We start from the raw sequence: 18,016 nt of genomic DNA, 5'->3' as shown, positions 1-18,016 counted from the left end.
ATTTATTTTGTATATTAATGAACTACCATTTATAATTTATGATGCATTTGTATCAGTTTATGCGTATGACTCAATAATGCTATATCGCGATAAAGACATAAATTTTTTACAAGATAAAATAACAAACCCATTGGTCCAGTAATCAGTCGCTCCTATTCAATGTTCACAAAACTAAATTTTTATCATTTACATCCCGTGCAAATTCTACTAAACCTGATCTAAGTATTTCCATCAATGGTGAGGGTATTTTTAATTGAAATGATGTGAAGTTTTTAGGAGTGGCTTTAGACTCTCATTTATCTTTTAAAACTCATTGTTGGAATGTATGTAAATAACTTAATTCTAAATGTTATCAATTGGGAAATTTGGGTCTGCAACACCTTCGTCTTTTTTATTTTGCTGAAGTACAATCGACAATGAGTTACGGTATAACTGTCTAGGGAGGGTCTCCTAGTAAAAAGGAAGTTTTTAAGGCCCAAAAACGTATTGTGAGATGTATTGCAGGTGTTCCGTATGGTTGGTCTTGTAAAAACCTATTTAGAGATTTGAATATATTAACAGTGTATGGAATTTACATTTTGGAATTATTGATACTAATTCATAAAAATAAAAGAACTTTTTTATGTAACAGTGATATTCACTTACACAACCCAAGAAATAAGAGGCAGTTTGTAGTACCCTATCGACATTCAGAAATAAGTAGAAAGTCATCTACTGTCTGTGGTTTACTACTGTATAATCAACTTCCTCAAAAATTTAAAAACATTAATTCAACTACAGCTTTCAAAACCAAGTTAAAAAGTACTTAGTGACCATATGTCCTTAAACATTAGGTGAATATTACGAGAGTGTGTCTGTGAATTTCCAAGCTGCATAATAACCAAATTTAATATTATTTTAAATATATTACCATATTACGATGTCTAGATTGTACTTTTTATATGTATTTTAATGTTTTAAATATTTTTAATGTATTTTTCCATTTTTTGTAATGTTTAATATTTATAATTTTGTACTTTTGACTTGCTATAAACCTTGTTTTAACTTATAGTCAAATAAACTATCTATCTATCTATCTATCTATCTATCTAAATTCTATCCCGACTGGACTATAAACATTGCCCTTTATTACCAATTTAATTTTTTTTTATATAGTAGCAACGTTGATTGGACGATAGTGATCTTATTCTTAAGTAGTCTAATTAAAAATAATACATTATCTTATAATTTGCATAATAATTATTATATTAACTACTTATTAAGGTAGTAATTAAAATTATCGATATCAGTAGATGAAGGAACTTCAAGCAACTATGGCGAAGATGACATCCTCCTTGGTGATGATGGCTGTTTTAATAGGGTAAGACAAAAAAGTTACTTATTCTTAGATTTAACAAATACTGCTAACCTGTAAAATTTAATAATTAAAAAACTGTTTTTGTTTAAACAGGATCTTGCGTATTTGTTTAATTTTTAACTGAACTCTAATTTTTCGTATCACGTGAGGGTTATGAGAGAAAAATTAAAACTAAAAAAGATAAACAAAACTAACACTCAAAGTTTTGTTTTTCATTTTTCTTATGTACCCTCCGTGACGTGTATTTAGTTGAAATGTCCCTATTATCATCATATTTAAATATTTTCATTCCATCTCCATATGGTTTTAATTTGTCTATCACTAAATCAACAGTATATATACATCTGTACAAGACATAACATTCTCATAAAAGAAAACAATAATTTTAAATATTCAATGTTTATGCTTAAAAGTGCCAAATATCTTGGCCTAATCATATACGAAAAACTGATATGGAAGTGACACAAAAATAACTTGGGATTGCCACGTTGAAACATCTTAGTTGTTCTACCGCACCTATACATGGTCCATCCTAAATTACGGTGCTACTCTTTATGTTATACTTTCAAAAATATTCTAATAAAAATTGACCCTTTTAAAAATACTGTTATAAGAGTATGTTTGCATGTACAAGATATATACCTCTTCTTCTTAAAGTGCCGTCTCCCCACGGAGGTTGGCCATTATAATGACTATTTTTATTTTTGAACTAGCTGCTCTAAACAAAATCAATCGATCTACATTGAGACCAACCACGAAGATTCTTTAACCATGAATTCAGCATTCGGCCAACAGATCTTCTTCCTTGAATCCCAAAATTTCATATTTTGGTCCCCTCATCACGTGGGTTAAAGTTTTATTGTTTGTACAGTGGTAATTAGTTTTGTTTCTTTACCAACCCTCTCCAGTACATCTTTATTTGTAATTATATCAGTCCATGATATTTTTTACACTTAGGGGTATAAAAAGAGTTTGATTCTTTTTAAATTTAATGGTTTTAATGTTCAAATCTTTGCTCTATATAATAATATCGAAAATATATAACAGCATATGGAACGTAGTCTGATTTGTAAATTAAGATTTCTGTACGTTAGGAGTGGCTCTGTTCATATAAATGCTGATCTGGCTATCTCTATCCACCTGTTTATTTCTGCAGTTAGTCCAGTTACTGTGGCATTTTCCCTTTAAATTTTTTATAACTGCACCGATTTATCTGAAATTTTTACAGTGGGTAGTAAATTACTCAAAAAACATAAGTTATATGGTGTTGATGTGTGCTTCTACCCCTGTGGTGATTGGCACCCCATCTAGAGGGTTGAACTTTTTACACTCAAAATAGCCCCGGGAATTGATAGAGAATCAAATTTTAAACAAAAAATGTCATATAAATTTTTTTCGCTAAATCAATAATTTTTGAGTTATACGCACTTGAAAAAGTAAACTTTTCGCAAAAAAAAACATGTTTTCCAATGATTTTGTACGAATAACTCAAAAACAAAGCGTTTTATTGAAAAATCTATAATAAACAAAAATAAAGCTTATAAAAAAACACAGAGATTGTTTTTTTATTAAGATTTATAAGTACAATACTAAGCGATTCATAATTGTTTGAAGATGACTTTTTATTTTTGGGATACTATACTCGATGCATTTAACATCAAATATCGGAAAATGGACATCTTTTTTGATAAAAACTCATACAACATTTTTTAAAGAGCTAGAAAAACCTTTAAAATGAGCTATGCTAAAAGCCATTTCGATTAAAACAAAGCGAAATACGAAGGAAAGAATTTGAATTACTCTAGCGTTTAAAAAAAAAAACGAGCAGTATAAGTAACACTATTTCGATCAGAATTGAAATTAAACGTATATCTTCTACAATTCATTTTTTTTTAGTGTTATTTATAAGTTTTAAAAGTTTAGCCTGTTTAAAATGCGTATTTTTTGAAAAAATCATGATTAAATTAAAAAATCTTTTTTAAATTTTAAATTAAAAATTAAAATTAAAAATTTAAATTAAAAAATCTTTTTTTTAATTATCTAAAAATTTATATTTTTTCAAAATAAATCTAAAACTATAAGAGATACGTGAAAAATGGTTCTATACCAAAATGTGGCTTTTTTCTTAACAAAAATTTTGATTTTTTTATTTTTGTTGGAACTTGAAAAATAATAAAGATATAGCCAATTGAAGTTTGAGATACAGCGGCTGACACACCTGTAATCAGCACTTTGGCCCTTTACTATTTAAAAAGAAATAATTTTAACATAGTTTAATCTACTTAGTCTTGTAGCTTTTGAAATTACCTTCAAAATATTATTTTAATGGACACTGTAGCTTAAAAATTAACGGAGTTAGTTAAGCAACCAATCAAAAATTATTTTATTGATAAGAAAGGAATTTTTGAATATAAATGTACATTAAAAACTTTTGAAGTTGTTTAAAAAGATTTTTTTATATATTTTGACATAGGGGGTAGTTTTTAAGGGTTGAAGTGTTGCAATCAACCAAAATTATTTTATATAAGCAGAGAATTACATTGTAGATGATATAAATGACCTACAAAAGCGTTTGAACCTGTTAAACGATTTTTTACAATTATTCTTATTAAAAGGGGTGGTTTTTAAGATTATTTAAGGGTTGAAAATGTACACAATATCCATTATTATAATTGACAATATTTCAATTACCTAATTTAACACGATTTAAATCCATAAAATGCTTTAATATACATTTTTTTCATTATTTTCAATAAGGGGTGATTTCACCCCTTAAAAATACCTAGCGCATATATAACTATTGAAGAGGGAGGTAAGATAAGCCTAATTCCAAATTTTTAGCAAAATCGATTCAGTTATAAAAAATTTAGAAGTATTGACCTCTTTTCCTCCACAGTGACTGGAGTAAGTATGATCATTGGTCTCATTGATCAGAGTTTCTAAGTACTGATATTTTTGTACTTGTTCTATCACGTTACCATTTATTGTGAATATGTGGTGTATATTTTGGGGTCTTCTTGTAATTAGCATATATTTCGTTTTTTTAGCATTTATAGTAATTCCCATCTCGGCTTAAGCTTTCGAATGCTGTAGGGGAGAGTTGGACAAAACGGGAAAGCTAACGTTATTTGACTCAAAACTATTTGACTATGCTATTGATATCTAAACTGTAACTTCTTCATTGATCACTTCGTATGTTTAAGTATAGTTACGCCTAAATAGTTTGACGATAACATTGAAAAAGTCAATTTTTTTAAAAATGGCAAAGTATCCCGTTTTGTCCACCTGGTTGAGTAAAATGGGATGGTTTTTGAATATGAATAAAAACGGTATTGAAGTTAAATATATTGACTTGAAAAATAAAACATTATTTATATAACATTAATATTAAAAAAATGTATAGTTTAACATCGACAAAAATCACATGAGTATGCCTAAATGCCTATGCTTCGTAAACCTAAGGTCGACATTGCTCACACATTACCCAACCATCCTCTGATTTTGATTTGGAATACAGTTCCGAGCAATAAATGCAAACTTCGTCTTCGTCTTCATTATTTGAACTGCTATCCCTTTTGTTTCTTTCTCTTTTTTTTTTCTTGGTTTTGGAACATATTTCTTATTTTTTTTGCCTTTCTAATTTTGTTTTTCTTCCGAATTTAGTTTTGGTTTCTTGATGGACTTTTTACCTATAGACCTCTCCAGTTGATCTTTATCAAGTGTTGAGGTTAATACGTTTTTCTACGTAAAGAAGGCAACTAGTTCTTTGGGAGTGACTTGAAATTTATTGACAGAGTACGAACAAGAGGGCATCGTATTAGCATAGAACTTGTTGCAAGAACGAGGAGGAGGAGTAATATGATAATTTTCCTTATTTTCAAGCACCTTAGGAAATTTTTGTTGTAAAAAGTATCTGAATTCAATATATTTGGAGAATTCTCATTTTCTGCATCATCAACTTGGTTTTGTAATAATGGTGGTGTACGAGGTGGAGAGCGCCGATTATTTTCTAAAACGGGACTAATCATCGGATCGTTCATCGGTGTTTCTGTGGTTTTAGCTCGTTCAAACATCCAGTCTTCAAAAATTGTCGGATTGAGAGGTTGAATGCCAGTCTTTATAAACCCATTTACAGCCGTTTGGACGCTAGCAGCTTTCATATATGCGCTTCCGAAAAGTTTTCCTATTTGGGAGACTGTGATTGGTCAACCTGGATGTTTCTGCATCCATTTTTGAACTTTTGTCGTATAATAAGTGCTGAGTGGTGACATGAAACTGACGTTGCAATCGATGCGTGGTATGCGAAGGGAAGCACAACATTACAACACCAATTTCTCTAGCTTTCTCTATGACGTCAATATTTCTTATGTCCAAAAGTAAAAGACCAGGATGTTCTTTGGAGGGTTTTAAAAACTCAATAAAATTAGAAACCGATTAGAAATAATTCTTTTTTGTATCTATCCTGACGAATGGTAGAAAGCTTTACTGCCAGGTGGAGCATCATCTAGCAGCTCAGGTTTTTCTCTGGACCTTAATACACCATTAAGGTCCTCTGGGCATTAATACACCAGAAGCACTCTTGTTAAATTCCACAGTAACAAGAACACCATGTTCAGCTGAAGATATACACCCAACTTGCCTTTTCCCACGCAATGATAAACATTTCGATCTTTTCTTTGGCACAGTCGTTATACGTTGTAAATCCGTTCGGGTGGTATTTTATATTTTTCAAGCAAACCAGTAAGCAAGGAAAAATAATTCTTTACGGCAGACTTATTAAAACCCATGGCTCTAGCTAGAGATGTTGGCTCAGGGGTACGAAGTTTAATGGTTGGATGACTTTTCAGAAAGCTGTACAACCAAGCTTTACCGGCCATTTTTTTTCTCTAATAAATGGATTAGCTAATCCATTGCGTTAAACTAACTGAAAAGAAAAACTTTAAAAGTCATTCAAAGTAAAACCAAATAGTCGTGATTCCATTAACAAAATATGTTCCACCAACTCCTCCTCTTGTTCCGCTGTGAAGACCGGTCTGTGACGCCCTAGTCCTTTCTTTGTTGAATTTTCTCTTCAAATTCTTTAGAAGCCTTAAGATAACCCATTCTTCCACCAAGAACCTCTTCCACTGCTTAGCGCATACTATCCTCATTCCAAGACTGCCGATCACTTTTTCTTTTATATTTTCCCATATTTTAATAACCCTGAAAAAATTAAATTTAATATGTTTGTTAAAAAGTAACTACATTTTAGTTGGACAAAACGGGATAATATCCAGTTTTACCCAACCACTCGATATCCCATTTTACGCAACTAAACACTGAATAATGTTTTGAAATTTTTTAACAAAAAAAAACAGTTATCATAATCACAAATAACGCAAAACACACTCATATTACATAGAGAAACAAAGAAAACACTCACCGGTATTTATTTTGATGATTTAAACTTAATTCTTAACTAACTACGGATGAAACTAATTAGCATAACCTTACTTTTTCAAATTAGCATTTGCCACAAGCCACAGATCAACAATTAATTAGAGAAACTCCCTGCTACATTCAAATAGACGGTATCTGTAGTGATTAACATCAAAGGTCATTTTTAAATTATCGTGGGTATCATGTTTTACCAGACTATCCTGTTTTAGTCAACTCTTCCTTAGGTCTTCTATGTTGCAATGATCACAGTGTCATCTGTATATCGTAAGTTGTTAATGAATTTTCCGTTAACGGTAACTTATGCTTTGATATAATTGAGCGTGTTTTTGAAATTTTCTTCGGATTATATTTAAACAAAAGTGGCGATTAAACGCATCCCTGTCTAACTCCTCTACATTCCTTCATTTCTTCTGACAGTTGCGCATTAATTTGAACTATGGCACTTTGGTTTAAAGAATATTTTTGGATTAACTTTATGATTTTACTGTCAATGTGCTTATTCATACCTATTGATATTAGATTTTCATGTGTTACTTGCATGTATCAATAGCTTTTTCGTAGTCAACACAGCACAAGTCTTGGTTAACGTTTACATACCGACAATACTGAATCAGCATATTAATGGCAAATAGTCCTTCTTGAGTACCTACTTCATTTCGCAACTTGAACTGCATGTCTTCTCATCTAACTTTTCATAGATTCTCTTGTGTATTACTTTAAGAAGTACTTTTAAAGTATGGCTCCTGAGACTCAGTGTTCTATAGTCAGAGATATGTTGTCATAGTTTGATACTTGTTTTTTTAGAAATGATTATAAAAACTGACTTCGGCCAGTCTTGCGGTACTATTTCCGAATTGTACACCAAGTTAAATAAATCTGCCAATACTTCTAAGCTATCCATTTCAACAGGTTTTAATAGCTCTACAGGTATTTTGTCTAATTAGGCTTATTGTCTTTGAAGTTTTTGATAGCATATTTGAGGTCTTTCATCTCTCAAAAGAATTTACCTCTATACAACCAAAATATGTAGAAGCTGTCGAGCTAAGAAAATTTTAAATTATTCTTAAATATCCGTCAACTTAACGAGTCAGATCTCACTAGCAGATATTGTCAGTTGACAAATCAATCGACAAAACTTTAAACTATTTGGTTTATTTGGTAAAAGTGTGGAAACTCGTAATTTTTTCTTAAGTGGATGGTTCGAATTGTACAAAAACCAGTACACGCCTATTCTGAAACATGAAGATGTCAAGTTTAATCCTTGCAATACTGCCAGAAATATTATTTTTCTGATATCATTAATCACTTCAGATTTTTTTATTAAACACTCTGTATATTGTATTATTATTAGAATCCTCACTTCAATACGAGTTCAAGCATATGTAACACTTGGTATTTTATCTAGTCACAAAGATCTTAACACGTCAATGGCCAGTTATAGTTGCTTGAATATATTTCAGAAGTTGCAGTAGTATTTTACCCATAATACACGTTTTTATTGGATTTTTGTTGTGGTACAGCTTAAGTACTACCGAACTTAAAGAAATATTTTTGTTAACTGTTATCACCATGTGAAAAGGAATGGTCAACGGTTCGCAGAACGTGAGCGGAGCCCCAACAACGGACTCCCAGGATACAGAACACTCTATATGGGAGCCGTACTAAGACTGGCCGGAAATTGAAAATGTCCCATATTTATATGCTTCGATATGGACATTTTCATATCAAATGGCCAATACCAAAAATCCCGTTTTTACGAATTAGCACGAATCAGTGCTACCACTATATCAAAACCGCTAAGCAACGTATTGATACAATAACGTTACCACAATGTTATAAATTATACTTGATATTTGTCTAATTTTTGTATTGTTTGCAATGTTATAATGTAGATATATGAAATTTTTTATTCCTTTTTTCAACTGTTTCTTTTTGGTAATAGGTATACAACCGCCCTCAGTAACAACACTTTTCCCGAAAATTTTACTTTTGGAGTAGGAACGTCTGCCTACCAAACTGAGGGATTCGGAATGGAAGATAGAGGTGAAAACATCTGGGATCACGCGATCTTAGCTAATCCCAAGATCATCGAAGACGGTTCCAATGCTAGTTCGGCTGATGAAGCCTACATACATTACAAAGATGATTTTAAAGCGTTAGCGCAAATGGGCGTTACTCACTATAAACTGTCCATTTCTTGGTCAAGGTAAGTTGTTGGTTGGTAATTCCTTTTAATTCGAACTCCACCATTGTTCTGTATGTATTTTGAGTTATTCAACTATTATCAGGAACACTTGTGGTAGTTTAAACTGAAATTAAAAGCGATCTAATTTAGCTGTTATAGTAACATAACAGGCCCCAGCACGCTAGAAGTGACGTTTATATGAAGCAACAAAAAGTCAGGAGACTTCTAGTGAATTCGATGAAACGCAAATCCAAAGCTGACTAAAAACTATTGGAAGATATTAGGAATAACCTTTTATTCCGACAATATATTTTCAGTTCATCCTTGAAAACACTATCTTTTGCACTCTTTACATTAAGAGTGCAAAATTACATATGTAATTGTTGGTTTTGCCACCATGATGTATGTCCAATAAAACATGTCCGGTTTTAAATCCAACATTTTTCCATCAATGCATCTGGCTACCATTCACTTAGTGACCGCTCTCTTAGGTACTTGTTTTATTTGCTAATTCCAAGTAAACTTCCAGTTTAATATTATCCCAAGATATTTTACATCACTCACCACTTAGGTTTGTACCATTCAGCCTTGAAGGATCTTATTCCCCCAAATTTCTCCTTCTGATTAAATTTGAGATTGTGAGTTCTTGTATCTCATGTAAAGCCATACATTTTTACTCAAATATGTAACTAACTACCAGTATATCTATATGTAGCTTGTTTCTTGTATTCCTTTTAGGCGAATTATCCTTGTGATTGATTCGAATTAGGTGTTGTCGAATACTCTCTCAATATCAAGAAAAATACCTATATATTTTTATGTTTAAATTCTATTTCTATTCTATTTTTCCTATTTAAATGGTGACTCTTGGTTTTAAGAACGTACTTGTGGTGGTGCAGTACGTTTCCGTAGAGAATATAAATATGCATACTGTGGCTGCTGTATCGGACTTTTAACCAATATACTTATTAAGCAGTTTTTCTAGAGTGTTTAGTACAAACGACATCATACTTATTGTTCTCAATGACTTAGCTTGTCCGGTTGTAACAGGTTTGGTTATAAAAACCACCCTTATTAGTCTCCACGCTTTTGGTATGTACCCTAGTCCTAAGCGAGCCTGTAGTATGTTACATAATTTTTTATACAGAAAGGTATTACCTTCTGTAGAAATAATGAATCAATCCCGTCCAGACTTAGTGATTTATATGGCGCAAATGAGTTTATTATCCATTTGAGTTTACCTTATGTACCACTTGTTTTGCCACCATCCTATTTTCTCTAGAGCCCTAAGTTATAGTCTTCAGTCCAGTGCGCTTCCATGTGTTTAGTTAGATTAGTTCCAGACTCGGAGAAGTGCATCCTGAAAACTTATTTCTGGGTATTTTCACCATTCTGAGTGTATTCAGCTTAGATTCCAATGAGGCTTCTTTTGGAATGTAGCATACTTATTCGGTTGTTTGATTGTAAATTAAGTTTGTCTCTAACTTTCACATTCTCATCTTCATTAACGTTCTGTAGTCTTATAGGTGTTATCGCTACTCCAAACGAATCATTGTCGAGTTAAATAATTCTTTCTTGTATTGTTTTCTTGGACGTTATGTGTTTTCTATATCTTATGTATGTTAAGAATAAGTTTTCTACTCTCATTTCTTTGGTTACCTGAATAGAGAAATGATCATATTAATATTGTTCTGAAGCCATTTTCTTGTGCCATTTTAAAGTAATTACTATTTAAATGGGAATAAGCCACAATTAAAGTTTATTGACGTTTCAATTTCCACTTCGGAAATCATTCTCAAAATACAAACGTTAGTATTTTAGCCATTAATTGTAGCATATTTTAAGATCCACATTTTGTCGTCTTGATTTCTGCAGCAAATATTAGGTCCATTTCCTTAACATTCCATATTGATTTTTAATCCGTCTCCTTCTTTGTTTAATCTTTAACTGTATGTCCTATTTTGAGTCTTTGTGTAAGGTGCTTTAATAATGGTTGGTAAATTATTGTTTAATTGATCGTAATTTCTAACCAGCACAGAATTTTCTTAACTATTCAAGAATCCCAGCGACAACCCAAGACTATGTTAAAAAGATTTTTGAGGACTTTTACGAGCTTGATTTACGAAGGTTTTATATTTTACAATTTTTTATCTATCTTACATAATACACTGTTTCAGAATGATACCAACAGGATACACTGACAACATTGATGATTTCTCATATGGAATGACACACTACAACGTACTAATCCGCGAAATGGCGCAAAATAACATCACTCCCGTAGTGGTAATTTATCACTGGGACCTTCCACAGCCCATTCAAGACAATGGAGGTTGGACCAATGAAAGTACCATAGACGCCTTTGTTACGTACGCTCGAAAAGTGTTTAGGTATTGTTATAAAGCTAAGTATTTTATAACGTTCGATAATCCAAGAGCTATTTGCAAAAATGGATATGGAGATGGTAGTTTAGCTCCATTTTCATCCAATTCCGGTATTGATGATTATGAGTGTGCCAGGATCTTGCTCAAGGCTCATGCTGCTGCTTATAAAGCCTTCAAAGAGGAATTCGCAGAACAAAACGGAGGTAAAAAATTTTTTTTATTAGCAATTTGTATAATTAAATATCTCTAGTAATTTTATTTTTGAATTTTTTTAAATATACACATTTCATTACAAGATTTAAATCGATAGTGATGTTGACTGTATTAAAATAAAAGTATAATTTTCCCATAAAACAATATTTTCCATACTAGAAAATATAAAAAATAATATTTTTTAAGTAATTTAATTTTTATTTAATATTTATAATGTAATTAAATCGTTCTCAAGTCACTTGACAATGAAAACCAATCACATTGAAAGACTTGTAAGCCACTTGTTCAACAACGTCAATGCTGTCAAATACTACGTTGTACTTTGTTCGGGTAATATACTGAGTTCTGTGCGACCACTCGGAATTTGCCTGCTAACAATTAAAACCTTTTGGAAAACGAGTATAAGTAGTTTTCTCTCATCCTAGAAAGTACATTTATTCAGGCAGACAGTTTTGCCAAGAATTAATTATTTTATGATGGTCAAAGTAATTTTTAGTCTGCTAAATTTAAAAATGAAGAAATGTGGAAAATAAATAATTACATTTTTAGACATTTCTAATATAAAACAAAAAAAGTATAGTTGCTATCCTACTTATGCATAATTAAATTATATCCCCTCATAGCGATGTTATTCGTGGAACTGCATCTTAATTGTTGAAGAGAAGGACTGGTGAATATATAATATTAAACTTATGATGTATCTCGTTTATTCGCTACTTATATACATGAAATAGCGTATCGATGACATTCCTTATTTATGATAAAGCACGACTGAACACAAATACGAGTAATGACTGAATGAATAATAATCGACTGCTAGTCTGTTTACGATTATATAACATCGAGCTTTGATTCTCATTATTTAGTTCACAATAACAATCAATTTCTGATGGTGTAAGGTTGAATTTGGAGTGCAACTTAGATATTTAGAACAACTAGAACAATATTATTTATAATAAAATTGTTTATGAATTCTATTATGTTATTATCTCACCACACATTTTACTTGTTATAAAATTAATGCAAAAACTTTACATTACCTGACCGCCAAGTTGATATATTCTAGAAGGAAGTATATCCCTTACAGAGATCCTTAGTTTAGGCGTTTATATAGCCCTTTCAAGAAATGGGATCCCATTTTGGATTAGGGTCGGTACTGATCTATTGGCAATGATGGACGAAGAGCATGGCAAGGACCGAGGAAAAGCTGGTTGTTTCTCATCTCTTCATGGTGGGCTTCTTCTTGGCGGGTCAGCGTTAAGTCAACAGAAACACCGGGATTAAATGTCACAAAACAAGCGATACCTTTGAGAATATTTAAGTTTTCGTTGGAAAATAAGTGGAGGGTAGCTGCGGCTAGCTCATCATCTAGAACAAGTATCGCTTTGCAACGAGATTAAAAAACTACAGAAAACCAGTCCCCTCCTGTAAAAATATATTAAATATTTTGGGTTATCTCTCTTTGTCAACCATTTTCTATCCACTCCTGAATGTAGGTCTCTCCCAATTGCTTCCATCTTGCTCTATCTCGCACCAATCTAATCCACTGTTTGCTGCCACTGCTCTTATGTCATCTAACCATCTTTTTTGAGGTCTTCCCATGCTTCTTGTTGTCGTCCTTGGTCTCTATTCTAGCATTATCTGTCTCATTTTTTTTTTGGGTAATACTAGGTACTTATGTTAATACAGAAAAGGATTGTAATGGTAAACACCAATTTTTATTAGCTATATTTCGAATGAAGTTCAAATGTATTTTTTTTTTTTTTAATTTTTCCTATTGGGCCAGAAATTCTTATTAACAAATAACCTATAACAAAAAAATAATTTCAAGAATCGCTTCAAGTAAAATTTTTTGAGATGTATCTCATTAAAGTAAATATTTTTTCTAATAATTTTTTCGAAAATTGCTTCCTTTTTGAGTTATTTGCAATTTTTTTGTTGAAAAAATGCCCTAATTGGTGATTTTTGTGATTTTTTTAAGTATTAAATGAATTACAATCCTAAACAAAGGTTTATAATTTTTAAACCTCCACGTATAATTAAGAATATTTTGACAAGGATAAGTGGTTTATATCTTGCTAAAAACATAGTTTTAAATTTAAACAAAGATTTCTAAGTGCCGCGCGCCTGTATAGCCGCAACCTGACACGCTTATTATCATATACATCGATAGATTGCTCGGAATGCATATTCGAAATATTTCTATATTCTATATAAAGATAGAATCCATTTATTCCTGTCAAAATAGTATAACTTGTTTTTTAAGGTTTAAATATTATAAAGCTTTTTATAGAATTGCAATTCTTTAGTAGTTTTTTAGAAAAAAAATCCCAAAAATCACTTATTAATAATAAAATGACTTTGCAAAAGAGATACTAATAATTTCATGAATCACTTCAAGTAAAATTTTTTGAGATGTATCTCATCAGAGTAAATATATTTTTTAGTAATTTTTTCGAAAATTGCTTCCTTTTTGAGTTATTTGCAATTTGTTGTTGAAAAAATGACTTAATTGGTGATTTTTGTGATTTTTTTTCTAAAAAAGTATTAAATGAATTACAATCCTAAAAAAAGGTTTATAATTTTTAAACCTTCACGTATAATTAAGAATATTTTGACAAGGATAAGTGGTTTATATCTTGCTAAAAACATAGTTTTAAATTTAAACAAAGATTTCTAAGGGCCGAGCGCCTGTGTAGGCGCAACCTTACACTCTTATTATTATCATATACAGCGATAGATTGCTCGAAATGCATATTCGAAATATTTCTATATTGTACAACTTGTTTTTAAAGGTTTAAATATTATAAAGCTTTTTATAGAATTCCAATTCATTTAGTAGTTTTTTAAAAAAAAAATCCCAAAAATCACTAATTAATAATAAAATGACTTTGCAAAAGAGATAAGAACTTACAATTGAGCAACATCTGCCTGGAGATAGAGAAGAGCAAAACCAAAACTAAGACCAGAGACATATTTAAAAAATAAAACAAATAACATGTTCCTTTGTTCCTTTTAAAGGAGATATGTTACGCAGGTGAAAAGAATATTGTGGAAAATTAATGATGGAGGAGAGCACAGACGCCTCACCACAACAAAAGGATACCAGGTTTGAGACAGAACTTGACCTACTCGAAAATGAAGTTGAAGCAACAATTGTGACGCATAAAAGAAATAAAGCAGCTCCAGATAACATACCTATTAAAATTATTTCGGCTACAGATAACGTTGAAGTGGATATAATATATTAAATTTGTGAAATAGTGTGGGAAACGGGTAAATGGCCTGAAGATTGGACAAAATCGCTATATATCTCCAAATATAAAAAGGATCTAAAGACTTATATAGTAACTATGACAGAATAATTACTCTCACTATGCAAAGCAGCAAGAAACTTTTAGACATAACTCTAGAGGGGATAAAGCCCTTTTTAATTCCTAAAATTGCAGAGGAACAATTACGTGAGATTAGGAAACAAACTTTAAACGTACGGCAAATTTTAAAAGAATCCAGACAATTCAACATCGCAACATATATATGCTTCATAGATTATAGCTACGACTAGCTCATAGTCTTTGACATAGTCAGTTGGAGTAAATTTTGACACAGTATCATGACTGCTATGTGATATAAACCCATTGATATAATATTATTATGAATAATTTCCTATCCAGTTACTCTTTCAATATGTAGACAAATGTAGTGTGCTTCTATTATCTAGTTTAAACTTTTTGTGAATAGACAAAATAAGTATAATTCTTTGTTAACATCAAGGCAACTTTAGATACATATGTTTATAAGACAAACTGTCCGTCAGCATAAGTACAAGTAATTGTACGTATTTTTTACAGTTTATAAAAGAAATGTTTTTAATTGTAACGACATTTTTAATTTTAATAAATTATATATTTCCAGCCAAGGTTTCCATCGCTCTGGATGCTTCATGGTCGATTCCAGCATCGGATAGTAAAGCAGATATAGACGCTGCTGAAAGGAGAAATCTATTTGAGGTAAGTGAAGTTTTTTTTAAATATATTAAGCCATCTTATTTTTCATATTCATATTCATCTTCATGCCAGAGATTAGGTATTTATTGCCGGTTCTTTGTCTGTCAACTCTCTCAATACTTTTCTAAAATTCAATTTCGCTAACTTGGATTCTGGAGTTATCCCTTTGCGTCACTACCCACCTTTCAAACCCATATACCAGAGTAGGTATGACGATTGTCTTACAAGTTTTAAAATTTTATCGTTTTTGTAGTTTTCCAATGCTATGTGAATTATTGTTCCGCATATATACTGAAAACTATTAATTTTGCAATTAATGTCTCTACATTTCTCGACACTTATGTAACAATCTATATATGTAGATTAGTGATTCCCTATCTGAGACGACCACAAATAAGTGATTCAATTGGGGCGCTATGAGTTATAGATACAATAGACTGGATAGAAAAAAATATTTTATTTTACAGCCCCCCTACGTCTCAAAATGTGTAGTTAAGTGCCCTTAATTTAAGAAAAATAATAAACAATTCTTATAATTTGCCGCAAGTGTTCTATAGACTTAGACCTGCCTAGTCCGGGTAGTACTGGCGTACTGGCTAAAAAAAGTGTTTTCATTCCATACTTTATTTCCACTTTATTCCACCTGTTTTTTTTATTTTATTCTAATATTTTATAGAATTTTATGACACTAAACGTAACCTAAAAATTACCACTGAAAATAAACTGAAGTAACATTGTAAATAATACATAAATTTTAATTTAAATTTGGGTACCGTTATTGCTAATATATAAAATAATATACGGCAGAATTATAATAAAATCAAAATAGTGTGTATACTCGGTTCACTAATCTCAGTTTAACTCTTATAATTTTGGAAATCACCATTTGTTTGGTGTATAGTAAAACTAATTACCGCCAACCGAAATTTATTTATTTACGCCATATAATGTATTGATTAAATGAACAAATAATAAATTCACAAAACAGTGTTGCTCGATTTTCAATACACAATGAAATTCATTTCGAATCATTACTATGAATTTTATATGTTAACATTGAATAATATTACATTTTATTCATTATTTTAAGGAAATATTAAGTGAAATGATTTCTCAGCTTTCCTTACCATAATTGTAAGCTGCCTACATTTGGCGCAACATAACGACTGTAAATTAATATAATTTCAGTAGATTTGGATACTTTTCATTTTTAATTTTAATATTGAATTAATGCATCAAATTTAAATTTTTACCTTTGTTGCAGAGAAAATGTTAAAAAATAGTTTTTTTATTGTAAATAAACAATACTGAACATTTTAAAACTATTTTTAAGTCTCAACCAAAACTAATTCTGTCAAAAATAAAAATATTTTACTTTCAAGTGAAAATCACATTTTTTAAAATACTTTCATATTATGTAACTAATAAAAGTTTATATCTGATGGTATATGGTATAGATCATTATATATAACTGTTTGTATAGGGAAATAAAACTGCTTTTACTATTTTCACTCTCACTCTTTTTCACTTTACTGTCACTTTAATGTGTGTTAAATGTTGGCCAAATTGATTTAGTTTTGATCCACATGGATCAAATGAACTAAAACTGTAGAGGTGAAGTCGTATCGAAGGTAAAGGTGAGAAATCTAGGGCGCAACCCTTGATTTGAACTCATTTATCGATACTTTATCGATATTTCCTCTTGTCATTAGAATAGAAAAAAATATTATTAGTATTTGAGTAATTATAGATTAACCATCAATAAAATTTGATATGTTTACATTGCGAGGAATTTTCTTTTTTCGATAGATAAATAATTTGTGGCAATTACAGTGGCGAAGATTTAATAGAACTTGTGTCATTTACCTATCTCAAATTAACATTTTCGAGAGTTGCAAAAAATAAGCTAAGTATTCACGATTGTCATTATACAGTATGGTGGAAATGAAAGGAATAAATTCGTTATTTCGTAAACCGGAGACTTTAAGGAAAAATCCTGAAACCCGTCGATTTTTATTTTTAAATAAGCTATTCGTAAGAATACATTTTTATTTTTGACGTCATCTATGTAAGCGTGATGACGTCATTGCTAAAATTTTTAAATAGAAAGGGGGTAATGTAATACATCATTTGAAAGGTCTTTTAAATACCTATTCAGCCATATCAATATGTCTGAGTATTTGATGTTTGTAATTGTTTAAAAAAATTATTAAATATTTATTATTACAATAAATATTTATTAAGTATTGATATGATGTATTATTGACACCCAAAAATAAATTTTATAAAGGCCATCACTGATAATGAAATGCCTTTTTTATCTACTTTTTACCTTTTTAAAAAAACTAGTTACCTTATCAATATGAACATTGATAGTTGGACATTCAACATATCTTTCTGTCAAGTGATTAATAGTATTATTGTAGTAAAC

General features: G+C 30.7%; 1 protein-coding gene across 1 annotated transcript in view; it reads left to right on the top strand.

Annotated features, from left to right (window-relative positions):
• Positions 1-1,281: 1,281 nt before the first annotated feature.
• LOC140438108 (myrosinase 1-like) overlaps positions 1,282-18,016 on the top strand; it is a 30,091-nt gene continuing 13,356 nt past the window's right edge. Inside the window, exons 1-4 of the mRNA XM_072527825.1 lie at positions 1,282-1,360; positions 8,739-9,002; positions 11,159-11,568; positions 15,494-15,588. Coding sequence (XP_072383926.1) covers positions 1,293-1,360; positions 8,739-9,002; positions 11,159-11,568; positions 15,494-15,588 — 837 coding nt within the window. The 5' untranslated portion in view covers positions 1,282-1,292. The remainder of the gene's footprint in view (positions 1,361-8,738; positions 9,003-11,158; positions 11,569-15,493; positions 15,589-18,016) is intronic.

This window comes from Diabrotica undecimpunctata, chromosome 1 (genome assembly GCF_040954645.1).
Source record: "Diabrotica undecimpunctata isolate CICGRU chromosome 1, icDiaUnde3, whole genome shotgun sequence".
In the NCBI taxonomy this organism is placed as follows: Eukaryota; Metazoa; Arthropoda; class Insecta; order Coleoptera; family Chrysomelidae; genus Diabrotica; species Diabrotica undecimpunctata.
Note: the sequence above shows the minus strand (reverse complement) of the source record. Positions and strands in the feature narration are given on the sequence as shown.